General features: G+C 52.5%; 1 protein-coding gene across 1 annotated transcript in view; it reads right to left on the bottom strand.

Annotated features, from left to right (window-relative positions):
• The window catches only part of Nphp4 (nephrocystin 4), a 90,671-nt gene that overhangs the window by 63,263 nt on the left and 10,833 nt on the right, over positions 1-16,575 (bottom strand). The window contains 4 exon segments of the mRNA XM_028883069.2: positions 3,400-3,555; positions 5,032-5,096; positions 6,276-6,448; positions 15,062-15,214. Of these exon segments, the coding sequence (XP_028738902.1) occupies positions 3,400-3,555; positions 5,032-5,096; positions 6,276-6,448; positions 15,062-15,214 (547 nt within the window).

Below are 16,575 nucleotides of genomic sequence, written 5' to 3'. Positions count from 1 at the left end.
TTTGGCAGGAATGGAGAGGAGGAAGAGAGGGAGGAGGAAGAGAGGGAAGAGGGGAGAGGTAGAAAGAGCCAAGCTAACACTTGGTGCTGAGGAAGCCATCAGAAGAGCACTGTGGCCTCCAGATGGAGGGTCAGAGGTGTGGGGTAAGCTGCCATCAGGCTGCACCAAGGTCTTCGGAGACAGCGACATGAGTGTGTCTGATAGCACTGAACCTTCTAAAGAAAAGTGTTGATAAAGATGCATTCCCATGCTTGTGTGCACATGGGTACATTGCATGTGTTACTCGTGTGTGCATGTATCTGTACATGTGTAAGTATGCATATTTGTTTTGATGGGGATCAAATCTAGTGCCTCATCTGTGTAGGCAAACCCGGCAATGTCTGGGTGAGCATCTGGTGCCATCCTGACTTGGGGACCTCTCTATGCTGCAGCCAGAAGGCAGGGGGAGAATCACTGCCCTCAGTAGGTCCCCTGAGTGGTGAGGTGGCGCCCTAGCCGGAGGACCCTGCTGCCCTGACAACAGATGGAAAGGCGGCCGTGTGGCTGCTCCGTATAAAGCCTCTGGGAAGATGAGGCAAGGAGGCCACAGGGTCCCCGTGGTGGGCACAGAGGTCCCTGAGGCACGTCCAGCACTCAGGCCACTCTGAGCCGAAAAAGAGGAAATCGAGAGATGTAACGGCCCTCCTTTCTGCGACTCCCGCTCTCTCCTCTCCACTAAGCAGACTGCTGTGTTCTGCAAATTAATCTATCATGTCCACAGAGGCGCAGGCAGGAAAGTGGGTCCCGAGCCACCTCAGCACTTCTTCAGGACTGCGTCCTTCTCACCACACGCTGGCAAGCAGTGCACCACTCAGACACTGATCACAGAGCAGGCCACAGACGACTCCACTACAGACAGGAAGGACTCACGGTCGGGACAGGTGACAGTCTGGGTTGTGTGTCTGGTGAAAGACAACACCGACTCCTTCTGGACTGAGTCCCCACTGGCAGTTCTGATGCCCCTGGGGCCGGACAACAGACACCCCCTCCTCGACACTCAGCAGCTCCTGTCATGTACTGTCCCTGTCACTGGGACACCTCGGGCCGCCACCCCGCTGAGGGCAATGGTGGCATGTCCATCTTCTCACAGTGCTGACCTGACTCTGCGCCTGCATTATCTGCTTATACAGACACAGGAAGGGGAACCCCGCATCCTCCCTGCCCTCACAGGGCTTACACTGCCTCGGGCAGAGGGTGGGTCGGCTCTACACCATGGGGCATGCCAATGTTCAACAACCAGGCACAATAATGAAAGACAAGCAGCCGGCCTGGCCCTGCACAGGCTTCAGTCCAACAGGGGAAGGCCATGGAGGAGAATGACGGGCTGCTCAGGATCCACAGCCGGAAGAGAAATCAAGCTCCGGCAGGCTACAAGGGAGACAGGATGTAGACGAGGTAAGAGCGCGCCTCGCCAGAGGCTGCACCCTGATGTCCAGCAGCACAGACAGGCATGGGCCTGGGAGAGGCCAGGTGCAGGAAACAGAGGCCCCAGCTGCCAGAGCTTAACAGCACAGAGCCCAGTAAGGAGCCTCTCACAACCCTCGGCCAAACCACCCGAAGGCCTGTAACGAGAGCAGGCCAGCCCACAGGAGAAGGGCTGGGTCTGACCAAAGCCTCCACCTGTTTACAGGAGCAGGGAACGTTTTAGGAGTGTGACTGAAGTCAAGGAGGGCTCAGGAACCAAGCTCGGAACAGACCCTGACTCTCCCTGTGGCCCTGGGCCAGCTCCTCCTGTTCTCAGGAGTTCAGCTCTGTAACTGTGCGTGAGCAAACAGCGTCCCCCCAACGCAAACACACAGCAGTTCCCACAGAAGGTCCCCCTATGCAGGCCACTCCAGGGACCCACTGTGAATGTCCTCTCAGCTCACGCCCCACCTCTGCCCCTGGGAAGGACACCTGACAAAGATCAAAACGGCCTATCCCAGAGGACTACCGTCATTCAGCAAAAGAGATTACAGGGCTCAGACATCTCCGGTGGCTCACCAGAGGCCAGTCTACCAAGAGATGCCACCCCCGATGGCTGGTGGTCTTGACGAAGTCCTGAGGGAAGAAGGAAGTGCCTCCTGCACCACCTTACCTGAGAACCTTCGCTGTGTGTACAGCACACACCCAGGAATGATGGGAAAACACTGTGAGCCACAGCTTGAGGGCTGAACAGCCATTTCAGTCATCGGGTGTTTGGTACACAGGGACTGGAGAGCAGGGACACTGTCAGCAAGGAACCCCCTCCAGAGCTGAGCAAGCCAACAACCTTGTCGTGAACGGGTGCTGTCACAGCACGGGTGTGACAGAAGAGAGACCCACACTCGTTATGGCTGGAGCCCATCCTGAGAACAAATCTGCAGTGTGACCTCACTGCGTGCTGCTTAGACCACACAGCCAAGGCAAGGGTGGGTGACAACCGGTGACCTGGAGGGGTCATCCTAATGACACACACCCAGCCCTACATGGCAGCATCACAGAGGGCAAGGAGCCGGTCAGGAGCTGGGAGGGTGGCAGAGCCTGGCACTCCTGGAAGGGGCCTGGGCTGGGCACCCCATCCAGGGCTCCGGACCACGACCATAACCATGACCCTGCTCGGCACAGAGGCGAGGAAGATGACCCCAAGCACAAAAGCCACAGTGACGGGGTTGGGGGGGGGGTAGAACCTTCTAGAACAGATCATAGGGGACTAAGGAGGCTGGGCAGGTTTGGGAACCTGGGTAGTAACCATCTCTGGGCCGTGTCTTGTGACCGTGCAGGCCCTGGAGTAAAGTTCCTGAGTCTCAAGGTTGGCTTTGCGATCAAGCTGTTCCCCCGCCTTCCAGGGGCCAAGGCTGGAAGGAGAGCACCTTCACTCATGTACTGAAGAGAACGCACAGAAAGAGACCAGAGTCCCAGCTACACAACGCTACTGGCAGTGGCTTTCTCTGCAGCATCAAGTGTAGACGGAAGAATGTTTAGTCTTTCCCGAATTTACTACATGAGGATTGTTGGTGTAACTTCCAATCTTAACAATGTAAGGATGTTTAATGGCCCTAACAACCCACTTAAAAATGCTTTGGTGGTAAGCTTTGCTATGTATATTTCAGGACAACCAAGAAGTAACAACGGCAATGCCTGATACTGGGACCCAGGAGGAATGGGACCCAGTGACAGGTTCAGGGAAAGATGGGGAGCAGGCTGGAGGCTATGACACTCTTCAAAATGGGCTGAGTGGTGGATGTCCCTGTCACCTCCTCTCCCACCACACCACAGGCCACACTGCTGAGCCACTGAGGGACACGTGGGCAGCCCAGCCACCTTCACCTGTCAGGGTGAGCCAAGGTCTGAGCCTGAGCTCACCCAGACTCACAGTGGCGAAATCCAAGGGCAGCTTACCCGTGTCCCCGTGAGGAGGAAGGAGGCCAGGGATCTGCTGGAGACCAGACACCAGGAGATTCTCGGGAAGCAGGTGGAAGGCAGGCTCCAGGGGTGGGTGTGGCTTCAGGGTGTACTGGAGGCCACAGTTCTCCATCAGTGTCATGTGCTTGCTCTCTGGGGGAAGAGCACCAGACATGGGCTAAACCGAGAGTATTTCCAGTCAAAGAGCTAAAACCCAGAAATTTAGTACAAATGCCATGAGTAGATGGATGGCTTGTTTTCCTAGGGAATAATGTCAGGCATGTAGACACATCTGTCTTCAGCACTGGGGAATCACACGCAGGAGGAATGTGAGTTCCAGGCTAGACCTGGCTACACCCAGCACAGCTTGTCTCAAAAAAACAAAAATGAAATAAAGGCAAAAGGGACCAAGCCACATCCTCTCTGTTGGAACTGAAAAGACAGGATCTTGTTTCTTGGCTTTGTTTGTATTCTGGGTGCATGTGTGCGTGTGTGCGTGCGTGCGTCAAGTTCAGGACACCTTGGGTGCTGTTCCTCTGTAGCACGAATCTTAAAAGGTCTTCTTAATAAAATCAAACCTGAAGCCAGGTATTGGGTGAATGCTGGAAGATCAGAGAAGCAGAACAAGCCACAGCCACCTCACCTTGCCAGATCCTCAGCTGATCCTGTTTCCTCAGACTGGAAGCCTCTGAGTCCTCATCCAAATGGATCTCAGCTGAACTGCTGCTCAAAAGCCTAAAAGCTCTTGGTCCTCACACCTTAAGTACCTTTCTGCTTCCTGCCATCACTTCCTGAGATAAAAGGTGTGAGTCACCATGCCTGGCTGTTTCCAGTGTGGCTGTGAACTCACTGAGATCCAGACGGATCTCTGCCTCTGGAATACTAGGATTAAAGGCGTGTGCTACCACTGCCTAACCTCTATGTTTAATATTATGACTGTTCTGCTATCTGACCCCCAGATAAGTTTATTGGGGTGCACAATATATCAACCAAATTCCTCAGGTTCCTTCCACTTTGTGTTTCAGACAGGATCTCTCTTGGACTAGATTTTCACCAAGTAGGTTAGGCTGGCTGGCCAATGAGCTTCCAGAGATCTTCCTGTCTTCATCTCCCATCTCACTTGTTGCGGGAATTATGAGTGGGCGCCACTGTGCCAGCTTTTTACCTGGGTTCCAGGGACCAAGTATGCGTTTTCTGAGACAGGCTCACTGTCTGTATTGCGCAGGCTGACCCAAGAATTAAGAGATCCCCCACGCCTCAACCTCCCAAGTGGCCAAGACGCCACCATGCCCAGGCAGGTCTGCAATAGTGAAGTCTTACTCTGACAAAGTCAGTCTCTCCAGCCAGAAAACAAGCTGTGCAGTTTCCACGCATGGCTGGGAGACAGGAAGATGCGCAAGCTGACTTCCTGAGCCACAGCCCTATAGGCAGCACCCCACAAGAGGCAGGCACAGGAGTACAAGTCAGAGGCAGAGGCAGGTTCCTCCTCCGTCCATTACAGAACCAACGCCAAGCCTGTGACACAGGGACCAGAACCACTGCAGAGAGACAACCAGAGATGGCGAGGTGGAAAGCTCTCAGGAAAGTCAGGAGCTCCAGATACATGCCAAGACCAGGCTAGGCTCTTACGTTCTATGGGATCCTGGAGGAGCGGGTGCAGAAGGGCTCTGGGGGTGCCATGATACAGCCTCAACCTGAAAGACAGAAGCAGGAAACCTTGTCAACTGCCCATATCTCATGACCAGGACAGTTCCTGGGAACCCACCTCCCAGAGCCTATTAAATGTTCCTGGTCATATCTGCTGCAAAAACATGGTGGCTGAGGGCAGCGCCAGCCCGCCATGTTGTGATAAACATGCCCCACAGACCTGCAGCCCAAGAAGCAAGAAGCTGTGGTCTATGGATAGACAGTTAACAATGCTGGCTGCTCTTCCACAGAAGCAGGGTTCAATTCCCAGCACCCATGTCAGAAGGCTCACAACCACCTGTAACCTCGAGCTCCAAGGGATCTGACACCCTCTTCTGACCTCCAAGGATGAACATACATGGCAGGCACACACGCACACACATACACACACAAATAATAATAATAATAATAATAATATAATTATAATTATAATAATATAATTTTATTTTTATTATTATTATTATAACTTTAAGCTAGAAAGCAACAGAAACAGCCTGAGAAGCCCCAGGAAGATATTATCCAGCCCCCTTACTGGAGCCATTTTTCACCCAGACATGGCATTCCCATGCACGTGACTGGCAATGTCTGCAGGGTATATCTAGTTAACACACTGGGCAGAGACTGCTCCTGGCATCTGCTGGTGGAGGCCAGGGGCACTGCCAAGAATCCCACAATGCACAGGATGGCTCCACAGCAAAGAATGACCAGGCCTGTGTGAGCGGTTCCAACACTGAGAAACTCAGATCTAGAGGTGCAGTGTGAACTTGAACCCTGGTTGGAAGGATGGCAAGGAGCTTATCTGTCTCGGCACGTCCAGTTCTAAACAGCCTGGTGCGTAGCAGGCACTCGACTGTCACCTGCTGAGGGATGACTACCACAACGTCAATGTCACACGGCTGCCTCTCGTGCACAGATGAGTGGGTGGGCAGCCGCAAATCCCACACAGAACAGGCTCAGGTCAGGGCTTGGGCCTATGTACAAACCGTATCCGACCTGACACTCACCCAAAACTGGTTCTCATTCCACAGAAAAGAGCAGTCTTTGGCTAACTTGAAATTAGCACCACACACACACACACACGTGTTGTACAGACATTCTTGCAAACGAAACATCCATATACATAAAATAAAAATAATTAAATCTTTAAAAAGAGAGAGAGAAGAAAAGAAAGAAAACACAGAAGGTACCGTTTGTCCTGGGCAGCAGAGGTGGGAGATTCCGGCTTATTACCAAAGATTCGAAGAATTCCAAACCCACAGGACAGCACCTGCAGGGTGCCGTCCCTCTTCCTGCCCTCAGCGACCACTTCGACCACAGCCACGACGTTCGGGTGGTTCAAGGTCGTGTGGAAGTAGAAAGGCTGCAAGAGAGGCAGAGACTGCTGACAGGGGAGACCACAGGCAAGGGGGGGGGGGGACGGACGCTCTCCTCCCCAGATCCTGTCACGGGCGCCACAGCATCAGGCCCCACCCGGTGCCCTTGAGAGGCAGGAGAGCAGAGCACCAGGACAAAATCTTCACACGCTGGGGAGGTGCAAGCCGGGGAGCTGGAGTTCACATCCCAGAAACCCACGGAACTGCCGGCTGGGTGTGACGTCCTACTTGTAATTCCAGCCCTGGAAAGCAGAGATGGAATCCACAAAGCCAGACGAGCCCTATCAGTGAGCTCCAGATTTGACTGAGGGACTGCCTCAACGAGGAAGGTGGAAGAACCATCATCCCTTCCTAGTTCAGTTTGACATCCTTGTCTGGGGTTCAAATTGACCAAGTCACAGTCCCAGTGTCAACCTAAGGCTGCCAAATGCATTCAGACACATGTGTATACACCCACACAAATATGTGTACACACACACAAATATGCCTACTCACACATGCGCGCGCGCGCACACACACACACACACACACAAAACACTGTTAGGCACAATCAACCCGAGCCTTAGTCAACACAACAGCATAGAAACTTGGATCACAGTTTGGCATGCATGCTGACTCTTACCCCACCCCTCATGTGTATGTTTTATGAAGTTCCATCCAAACTAAATGTACTTCAACCAAGAATTCTTAGCCTTCTCTAAGCTAAGAAAGGATGCCCAGCTCACAGCCGGTGCCTTTTACAGTGAAAATCACCTGAGATCTGGTTGGGAGGGCGTGGGATATTTAGGCCCTTAGAACACAGGTAAGGGCTTCTTTTTTTTTTTTTTTTTTTAAGATTTTATTTTTAGTCACGTGTATGGGGCGGGGTAATGTGCATGCAAGTGCAGGTGCCCAGAGAAGCCAGAAGAGGGAATCCAATGCCCTGGAGCAGGAGTTACAGATTGCTGGGAGCCATAGGTGCTGGAAACTGACTTGGGTCAAGTCCCATTAACTGATGAGCTAGCTCTCCATTTTTGTTTGTTTTGTTTTTTTGCTTTTTGAGACAGAAGTCTCAGTAGCCCATGCTGACTTTAAATTCATGATGTTGCTGAGAATGACCTTGAACTCCTGATCCTCCTGCCTCCACCTCCCAAGTTCCCAAGTGCCAAAGAACAGGCTTGTACCACCAAGTAGGTATGACATCTTTTCATTAAAAGATTTTTGGAACCTAGTATATGATAGCAAATTTCATCTTAAAAGGTCCTCCATTTATAATATTCCTATTCCCAGAGTGCAATTGGGAAATCTCTGGTCCCTGGGGGGGTGAGGGCACACAGGGAAAGAGACAGGACAGCTGAGGCCCACCACACACACACACACACACACACACACACACACACACACACACACACACACACACACACCTGGTTCGGTTCAATGCACTTGTTTTCAGTTCTAATTGACCCCATCACAAGCATAAGAGACAGAGGTAGAGCGAGGGGTCGGGTTTGCCAACCACGGGGCCTCTGGTCCACACCCTAAGGAGTAGCCCTGGGCTGGCTTCCATATGCTGCCATCTTTTAGTGTCTGGGCGTCTAGCCCCCAGCTGAGCACAAGGACACCCCTGAAGACAGTGCCAGGCAGGGCAGAGGGCGGCCAGTGCCATGAGATTGGAATTCGGCTATCACTCCTATTAAGGAGTCATTACCACGGTGTCACCCGGAAAGTGGTTACTGTAATCCCAGACTGTCAGCCAGGATAACAGAGGGATGCATTAAAACATCAGCCACCAACTATAAATCGCTATTCTATTATCTTTTATTGCAAAATGATGAAATAATGACCACTTAGAGCTGACAGGTGGCTGGGCTGAGACAGAGTTATGCTTCAGGTTCCCAGACTCGCGCTGTCTGCAGAGCCCTGCTGGGCCACTGGGCCCGTCACTATCTCACCTGATATTTACACCTGTGCATACTGGTTTTATGGACACTGCCTTCTTTCTCTTCCAGCAGTAAAACAAACATTTAAATCCTCCTAGGAAGCAGTAGGCATAGCCCAGTTCGGAGGTCACTTTGAAACTGCTCCACCTGAGCAGTGGGACCAGAGGGGCAAGTCCAAGGGAAAGAACCACAGACAAGCATACTACACCACTTAGGCCCTGCCTTTCGTGGCCACCAAGACAACTGCCTTGGAAAAAAGGAAGGCGAGAAAAATGCCAAAAACAGCTTTCTCATCTCAGCCAGTCCGGCATCTTCCATCAGAGAGCTAGCCTGATCACAACACAAGGAAGGATAACCCAAGCTCAGTCCAGCAGCCCCATTCCCAGCTAAGAATGAGCTCTTTTCCAAACATCATTCATTGTCGTTCCAGTGTGGGGGCCATGCTAGAGAAGTCATAAGGAACCTGGAAACACATCAGCCTTCAACAAGCTCAAGGCTCAAAGGGCGGATTAGGCAGCTATGGAAATGCTTGCATTGCTCAGAAACAAACAGCTTTGGGGAACTGGGCAAGCAAAAGCCTCCTAGGATGGACACACAGACACATGCTCACCTCTGTTCTTCTGGATCATCTGTGCCTAGGAGCAAGCCCCACCCACACTGCCCCAGTTTCCCAGCATGCAAAAGGCTTGGGCAAAATCCCAGACAGCCTTCCAGACCAGGGCAACTTAATTAACACAACGTCATTACATGCTGAGGAGAAAACTCTGAGTGTCAACTAGAACAGCGTGATTAAAAGTCAAGCCCATAAAAATTCCCTGTGATGAAAGTCACTCTGAGCAGAAGAGACGGCTCTCACACCACCATGTCACACACTGGCCAAGGCTCCTCCCTGGCAGGGTAAACAGATTAATAAATCATCTCAGTGATCCTGTCCTGATGCCTTCATCTTCAAAAACAGACACCATTGCCTCGCGGCCAGGTTTCCATTTCTTGCCCACAATGACAGAACTGAATACAGCTCTGACAGCATGCCTCTAAGAAGCTGTACTTGGCCTGCTCTGCTGAAGGCTACATCAACCTGCTATCCACGCTCACAGGACCAGCAGAGAGCTGAGAAAAATTAAACCAGCATTGTGCAAAGAAGTAGTTCAAAACAAGCCAGTAGAGGCTGGGGAGACAGTTCAGAGTGCTCGTCATGCAAGCATGGAGATGTGGGTTCGGATCCCCAGCACCTAAGTAAAATATCTGTCACCTCTGGGCTTGAGGTGGGCACGGGGGGGGGGGGGGGAGGAGAGGGGGGAATGGTAGAGATAGAAGAACTTGTTACTGGTCAGCCTAGCCAAAAAGCAACAAGCACCAGGAAATGAGGGAGAGAGTGATAGAGCAGGGCACTCTGACCCTCTCACGTACCCCTGCACAACAGACACACACACACACACACACACACACGCACCACACACACGCACGCACGCACGCACGCACGCACGCGCACACACGCACGCACGCGCACACACACACGCACGACGCACACACGCACGCACATCATGTACACATATGCACACGCACGCACATACATTTGTACACATATGCACACACATACACATATGTGCACATATGCACACGCACACTCACCTCATACCTGCACAACAACAATAATAATAAGCCTTTAATGAGGGACCGTTGGGAAAACAACCCACAAATGCCTCCTGCAGCTCCCATCTACCGACATCTTCTAGGCTCAGGTTTCCTGGCCAATGGCCATCAACACTGACCAAGCTGGGCCCACTCTATGCACCCCAGTCTCCCCTAAGACAGTCACAGGCTCAGTTCTGAAGTTGGGAGCCGACCTTGTTGGGAAGTTGTCACAATGGTAGGATCAGGCTGACACCACCTCAGCACAGACCAGAGAGGGCAGGCCAGCCCTCAACGTGAATGGTTCTAAGGCTGAGAAACTCAGATCTATAGAAGGACAATGTGAACTTGAACCCTGGCTTATCAGTCTCTATGTGTTAGCACCTATGCAGACTCGGGTGCAGTGGACACTCAGACATCTACCCAGTGAACGCACCCTGCTTCATGGGCAACTGCTGGAAACCAGAAGACTTACACTCGAGGTGCACATCTCTGCATATGGTGTGCAGAAGACTTCAAGGTCACAGAGCTGAGTGACCTTCCTGAGATCCAGGCTTTGGCCCATGTGCAAACCACAACAAATCTGGCACTTAGGCCCAAAGCTGGTCCTCACTCCAGCTGGAAAGTAATTCTTTGACTAACTTATAAAAGGGTGATCAAACACCACCAACCCAAAGTAAGAGACACTGGAGAACAGAAGCAACCAACCTCAGGCCCTCCCTAGTCGCCAGGGACTGGCGAGTCACTCCCCATACAGTGAAAACCCAACCTTGGCAACAGCCAAAGACTCTGCTTCTGTCAGGCCCCACTTTAGGCTGATCCCAGGAGTGAGTACTTCTGACCTCGTGGGGGGGGGGGGGCGACTGCCCTCCTCCTGCAGGAACACAGCCTCAGCTGAGCAGGGTTTGCCCTCTGGGCACGCCGCCGTCCCTCGCTAGCTACCCGTGAGCGGCAGCAAGACCGAGAGAGTCAAGTGTACGGTCTGGATTGGTCTGGCGAAGCAGGGGTCCAGGAGGTGTCAGGACCTTTCCTGTCTGCATCCTTTCCCCGCACGGCTCTGAGGAGTGAGAGCTGTCAGGACTCCATCCTCACTACTCTGGTGTTCCAAGTCTTTTCTGAGAGTAGAGCTGATTGCAGTTCTGAGACGGAATCTCCCACCCACCCCCACCACCTCCACCACATGCCAGTCACACACACACATGTATGGAGCCAGCTCAATACATCAGAGCAGCCAGACAATCGAGTAGCCACACACAGACCCCGCAGTCCCAGAAGTCCCGAGCACAGCCCCATGGTACTGGTGGCTCCTTCACCTCACAGCAGATCTGCCTGAGCCATTGCTTACAGGGAAAGGACCTCGCACATCTCTGTCACCTCAGAAAGTCAAGCAGCATCTCAACCATCTGTCTCTACAGGCATGTGGCCGGAGCAACCAGACAGCCAGTGACCGCAACCATAGCACACACTAAGGACCCCCTGAGAGAGAGCACGTCGACCTTGTACAACACAGGTGCAGGTACACACCACGCAGAGCAGAGGGAGCGTCCCTTTACTTAACTGAACACAATCTCCTCTTTCGTATTCAGGAGACAGGAGGAAGCTGGCATAAAAGGTCGGGCGGGCTTCATCACTGGGCCACCACTGGCCTCTGCTGCTTGCAGTGAGCATAGCAACGAGCAGGGAGAAACCAGAGCAAGCAAGCTCAGGCATCACCCTCAGGACCCTCAGTGTCCAGCCACCACATGCTAAACCTACACACTTTCCATTCCACTGACTCCCAACGCACAGCCTCAACCAAAGGCAAATCAACACTACTGCCCAAGCCGAGCTGGCTTGTTGTTGGTTGCTTTTGCTCTTTTGGGGACCCACCATCCAGCTCCCAAATAAATCACACATGAATGCTTATTCTTACTTATGAATGCCCAGCCCTAACTTGGCATTTCCTTAACTTTAAATTATCCTGTCTACCTTTTGCCTCTGGGCTTTTCTTGTTCTCTTACTTCTGTAAATCTTACTCTTACTCTGTGGTTTGCTGTGTAGCTGGGTGGCTGGACCCTGGTGTCCTCCTCCTTCTCTGGCTCCTTCTCTCCCTTCTCCCAGATTCCTCCTTCTATATCCCCTCTCTGCCTGCCAGCCCCACCTATCCTTTCTCCTGCCTTGCTATTGGCCTTTCAGCTCTTTATTAGACCATTGGGTGTTTTAGACAGGCAAAGTAACACAGCTTCACAGAGTTAAATAAATGCAACATAAACAAAAGTAACACACCTTAAAATAATATTCTATTACACAGGCTGAGTTGATGTGGCCCCCACCAGCATGGGTCGCCAAGCCTAGGAATAAGCCTGAATCTTGGATTACCTGGACAAAGGTCTGTGTCAGGTCTCAGGATAGCTGGCCAGCAGGGGGCAGTGAAATCTAAGTGTATCTGGGCTTCTGGGACATCTGAAACCCAGAGGAACACAAGGTCAAACCCAAGACAAGGACATAAGCAGCGTCAGAGAACTGTCTCTCACAGCCGCCGGGTATTCTACAAGGGCCACCCATCTGTGACTCCCAGGATTGGAGATCTTGGAAGGCCCTGCTTCCAACCCGGCAACCTAGATCCCATGCTTCCAAGTCAGGATCACCAACGGGGAGAACATGTGCAGTGGAGCTGATCCAACCCATCTCTAAATATGCAGAGCTAAACCAGGGGACACGGAGGGGGAAGAGGGAGGGTGTCTCTGTGCTGGCTTCAGAGAAGGCTGCTGACCGAGAGCACAGGCTCACCCCCGACACCTCCGACCAAGGGTTGTGCGTCCTGGTGGCCAAGGTGGAGGCTCCACTCCCCATGCACCTGCCTTCTCCCCTTTAAAATGAGGACTCGCAATCACTGCCCTCCACAAGAGGAGGACAAAGACGAGATGAAGGAGCGTGCTTCTTTCACACCTGACCCTCGGGAACCCTCCCCAGAGAAGGCACGTTATCATGGCCGCCGTCACCATTCACAGAGACTTGTCACAACACAAGGTTTTCATGGGCCTCTGCACGCAGGAGACAGAACATCAAGAGAGCCCATCCATCCTCCAGGGCTGCCGCCAAAGGCAGAAGTGGCTGCGCCATCCCCCATCGCTGTCATGAGACAGAGGACAGACCTGTGTCAAAGGCACAAGGCCAGCCCCTGCCTGTGCTGAGACGGCCCTCGTGGAGTCACACAGAGCCATGTACAAGATTGACAACATGGACTCTGTCACCAGCACACTGGCCTGGCGCAGACCTTTCCAAGACATTTGCATAAGCCACCTGATAACATCGCGTCAGACACACTTCAGTTCCCATGACATAGATTTTGCCAAGGCTTTGTTTAGTCTTCTGACCTCTGGGGCCATTATCTCCCTCAACTACCCGTGTGTGTGTAGTCTGGGAAGCCTCAGAAGGAGCCATGCCAAGCCTCACAGAATCACATGGCTGGATGACGGCCAAGGTCAGAGAGCAGCAAGTTCACAGCCAGCCTGAGGCTCAGCACCAGCTTTGGCGAAAGCAGCCACAGCAGAAAAGGAGCCACAGTGACCCGAGCAACAACTCAGAACTGCCACGGTCCGTCCCTTCCACCGTCACAGTACCGTCCCCTCGGCCTCAGTTCAGAGTCATCAGAAGCCATCACCTGCAAAGTCAAACCTGGGCTCCTCACTGCCCCCTGAAGGCCAAGTATGGAACAGCAGGGAAAGGCCCCTATGGCCTCTTCAACTCTTCAAGCATCACTGGGAAGACTCACCACCACCACACCAGCCCCAGCCCCCCCCCCCTCTCACACTCTGCCCTGCCTTGCTGGGCGCATCCTCCTCCCTGCTCGTCCTAGTGCCCGTTCCTTTCTCATCCTGGCCTCTCAGGGGCCCTCCTCCACGGCCCTGCCTGAAGCACGTCCCCAATCCTTTTACCTCTTCCGAGAACATTTCACAGCTCATGGCTTATGTTACTGCTCTTTGTGCCACTCCAGTGGGATGGAGGCGTTCTCTCCTCTCTACCTGAGAGGTAGCCTGAGCTGAAGGCAGGCAAGAGGCTCCCTGGGGAGCATGGACCCCACTGGTGTCATGCCTACTGCCAAATCTGAGGGCAGAAGCACCGATCTGAGTTCATGCTCTGCCACCCTCCATGTGGGCAAGTCATTGAGTCTGGGCTTCACCATCTGTGATGGTTGCTCTTGACTGTCATCCTGAGTAAAGTGAGAAGCATCTAGACTGGCAAAACACACCTCTGGACAAAGGATGAACTACAAGCAGTGTTTCTCAAGCTGTGAGTTGCGACCCCTGTGGGGGGGGGTCAAATGGCCCTTTCACAGGGGTCACCTAAGACCACTGGAAAACACAGGTGTTTACATTACAATTCCTAACAGTTATAAAACAGCAACGAAAATAATTTTATTTTAGGGGTCACCACAACATGGGGAACTATATTAAAGGGTCACAGCATTAAGCAGATTTAGAAACACTGAACCACGGGGAGATGGCCCACTCAGAATGTAGGTGATGCTCTACAATAGGACTAAAAGTCCAGATGGAAAAAGACATGGAGAGTAAGCCCATGAGGACAGGCATTCTCTCTCCACTTCCTTTCACCATGAGAGGACAGGTGTTGCCAGACATCCCTGCCATGATGCTTGGCCTCACCACAGGACCAGAATCAGCAGGTCGCTGAACTGAAAATTCCAAAATGAATCCTTATACCGTCGTTCCCAGGTATCTTTGTCATGGCGATGAAAGCGAACACTCCATCAGTTGGGATCAGTAACTTCACTGTTCCGAGACCCCAGAGGCTCCCTGAAGGCGGTGGGACCCCCACATCCCTGCACCCCATCATAAGCACATCGACCTGGCTGGACATAAGAGACTGTTTGGAAACAGTGTCCCACTACTGAGACAAGCTTTGCAACAGCAGACCTGATGCTCCAGGCTGCGCGTAAAGGTCCAAGATGCGTGTGCCGAGGCCTCACTGTCTGGGCTGCACAGGACAGACCCAGCACACCTGTACCCTACCATAAAGCAGTCCCTACCCACGGTCAACAGAACCCACCTCATTGAAGATGATCCTGGGCGGCTGCCTGGACAGCTGATTGGTGGACTTCACCATGGTTTTCCATGTCCTCCCAAAGAAGTGTTTGTAGGTGACATCGAAGAGAGACACTCGCAGATGGCATTCAAGCTCCGACAACATGTCTAGGATTCCCTAGGAGACACCAGAAAAGGAGTCCTGAAGAACCACCCCATCGCCACTACGGGAACCCTCTGGAGGGCTCTGGGCCATCAGCACCTACCCCATATTCAGCTACCAGCAGCTCAATTTCCTTTTGGCCATGGCCTCTCTCTACAGCAACTGGTCTTGGTGGAGTTATAAATCATGATGCTCAGCCTGCTCTGGCAAATCAGAACCCTGAAATGCCCTAGGTTGGCATAAACTTAAGACACTTCCAAAGGCATTAGGACACCAGAGGCCAAGTCATGTCAGCCAGACACAGACCTAGGGCTGCTGGCCGCTGTTCTGTTAGCAGACAGGACCAAGAGCTGAAGGATATGGTCCAGGCTGTCTCTCCGTGAGACTCTGGATCAAACCACACCGGGGCTGAGTCTGTGATGCGTCTGTTATGATGTGTAATAAACCTCCTCTGGCTTAAGCCATTGGGGTCTTCATTTTGCGCAGCCATGTTAATTAAATCCATCCTGATAGAAGTGGGGATTAATGAACCTGTCAGAATTATTCTGGGATGTTAGTACAAGAAAAGCAGAGCTCTGATGTGTGAGAAATCATGTCTACAAGCCCAGAAGAGACAGAGCCTTTCCCACAGCCCGCTACCCACTGTTTCTGTTTTAACCTCCAGTTCCTCTGTTACTGCCTTCAACTGCAGTTCTTGGGTGACAAGAACTGCTTTTCTCTCATTCATTCATTCAACAAACCTTCCCTTCCCACCTGCTGCTGCTTCTCTGCCAGCTGCGGTTCTAGGCACCAATGACACAGAGGAACAAAGGAAGAAAACGCCTAAGCGTTTCCGTAAAGGAAAGCCTAGCCGCGCTAGTCAGGGAAGGGGCTCCGGGAAGACAGCGTCTGGGCAGAGAACTAAGAGACCATGGGACTGGGGACCTGGGGACAGGGAGCCAGCAGAGAGCGCAGCCCAACACCAGGCCCTGGGGCAAGAGGGCGGGATTCTCAGGGACTGAGGTGCTCCATTTCTCCCTAAATCACTGTATTTTCTCATCTTATGTGTCCCTCAACCTCTGGCATCTGGAGAATCCCTGACAAGAGATGCCCCATGACCTCCCACACAGGCCAATTCTCAGAGATGGCCACTGCCTTGCCTCTGAGAGCATTTCTGACAGGCAAACCTACTGAGCACCCCTGAATGCTCTCCTCAGTCCTCACACAGAACCTCTGCATCCCAGGACCAAGACCAAGAAAACTGGACAGTCCCTATACCACAGGGATCGGTACACAAGCTGGCCAGTCCTCAGCTGCTCAGCCTGACCAGGCCTTCCCTGTTGACTTTGAACCTCCCTAGGGTCCAACATGGACCTCCATGTCCAGGTGTGCCCACT

The sequence above is a fragment of the Peromyscus leucopus genome, chromosome 2 (assembly GCF_004664715.2).
Source record: "Peromyscus leucopus breed LL Stock chromosome 2, UCI_PerLeu_2.1, whole genome shotgun sequence".
Lineage (NCBI taxonomy): Eukaryota > Metazoa > Chordata > Mammalia > Rodentia > Cricetidae > Peromyscus > Peromyscus leucopus.
This window is presented reverse-complemented; position numbering and strand designations above follow the sequence as displayed.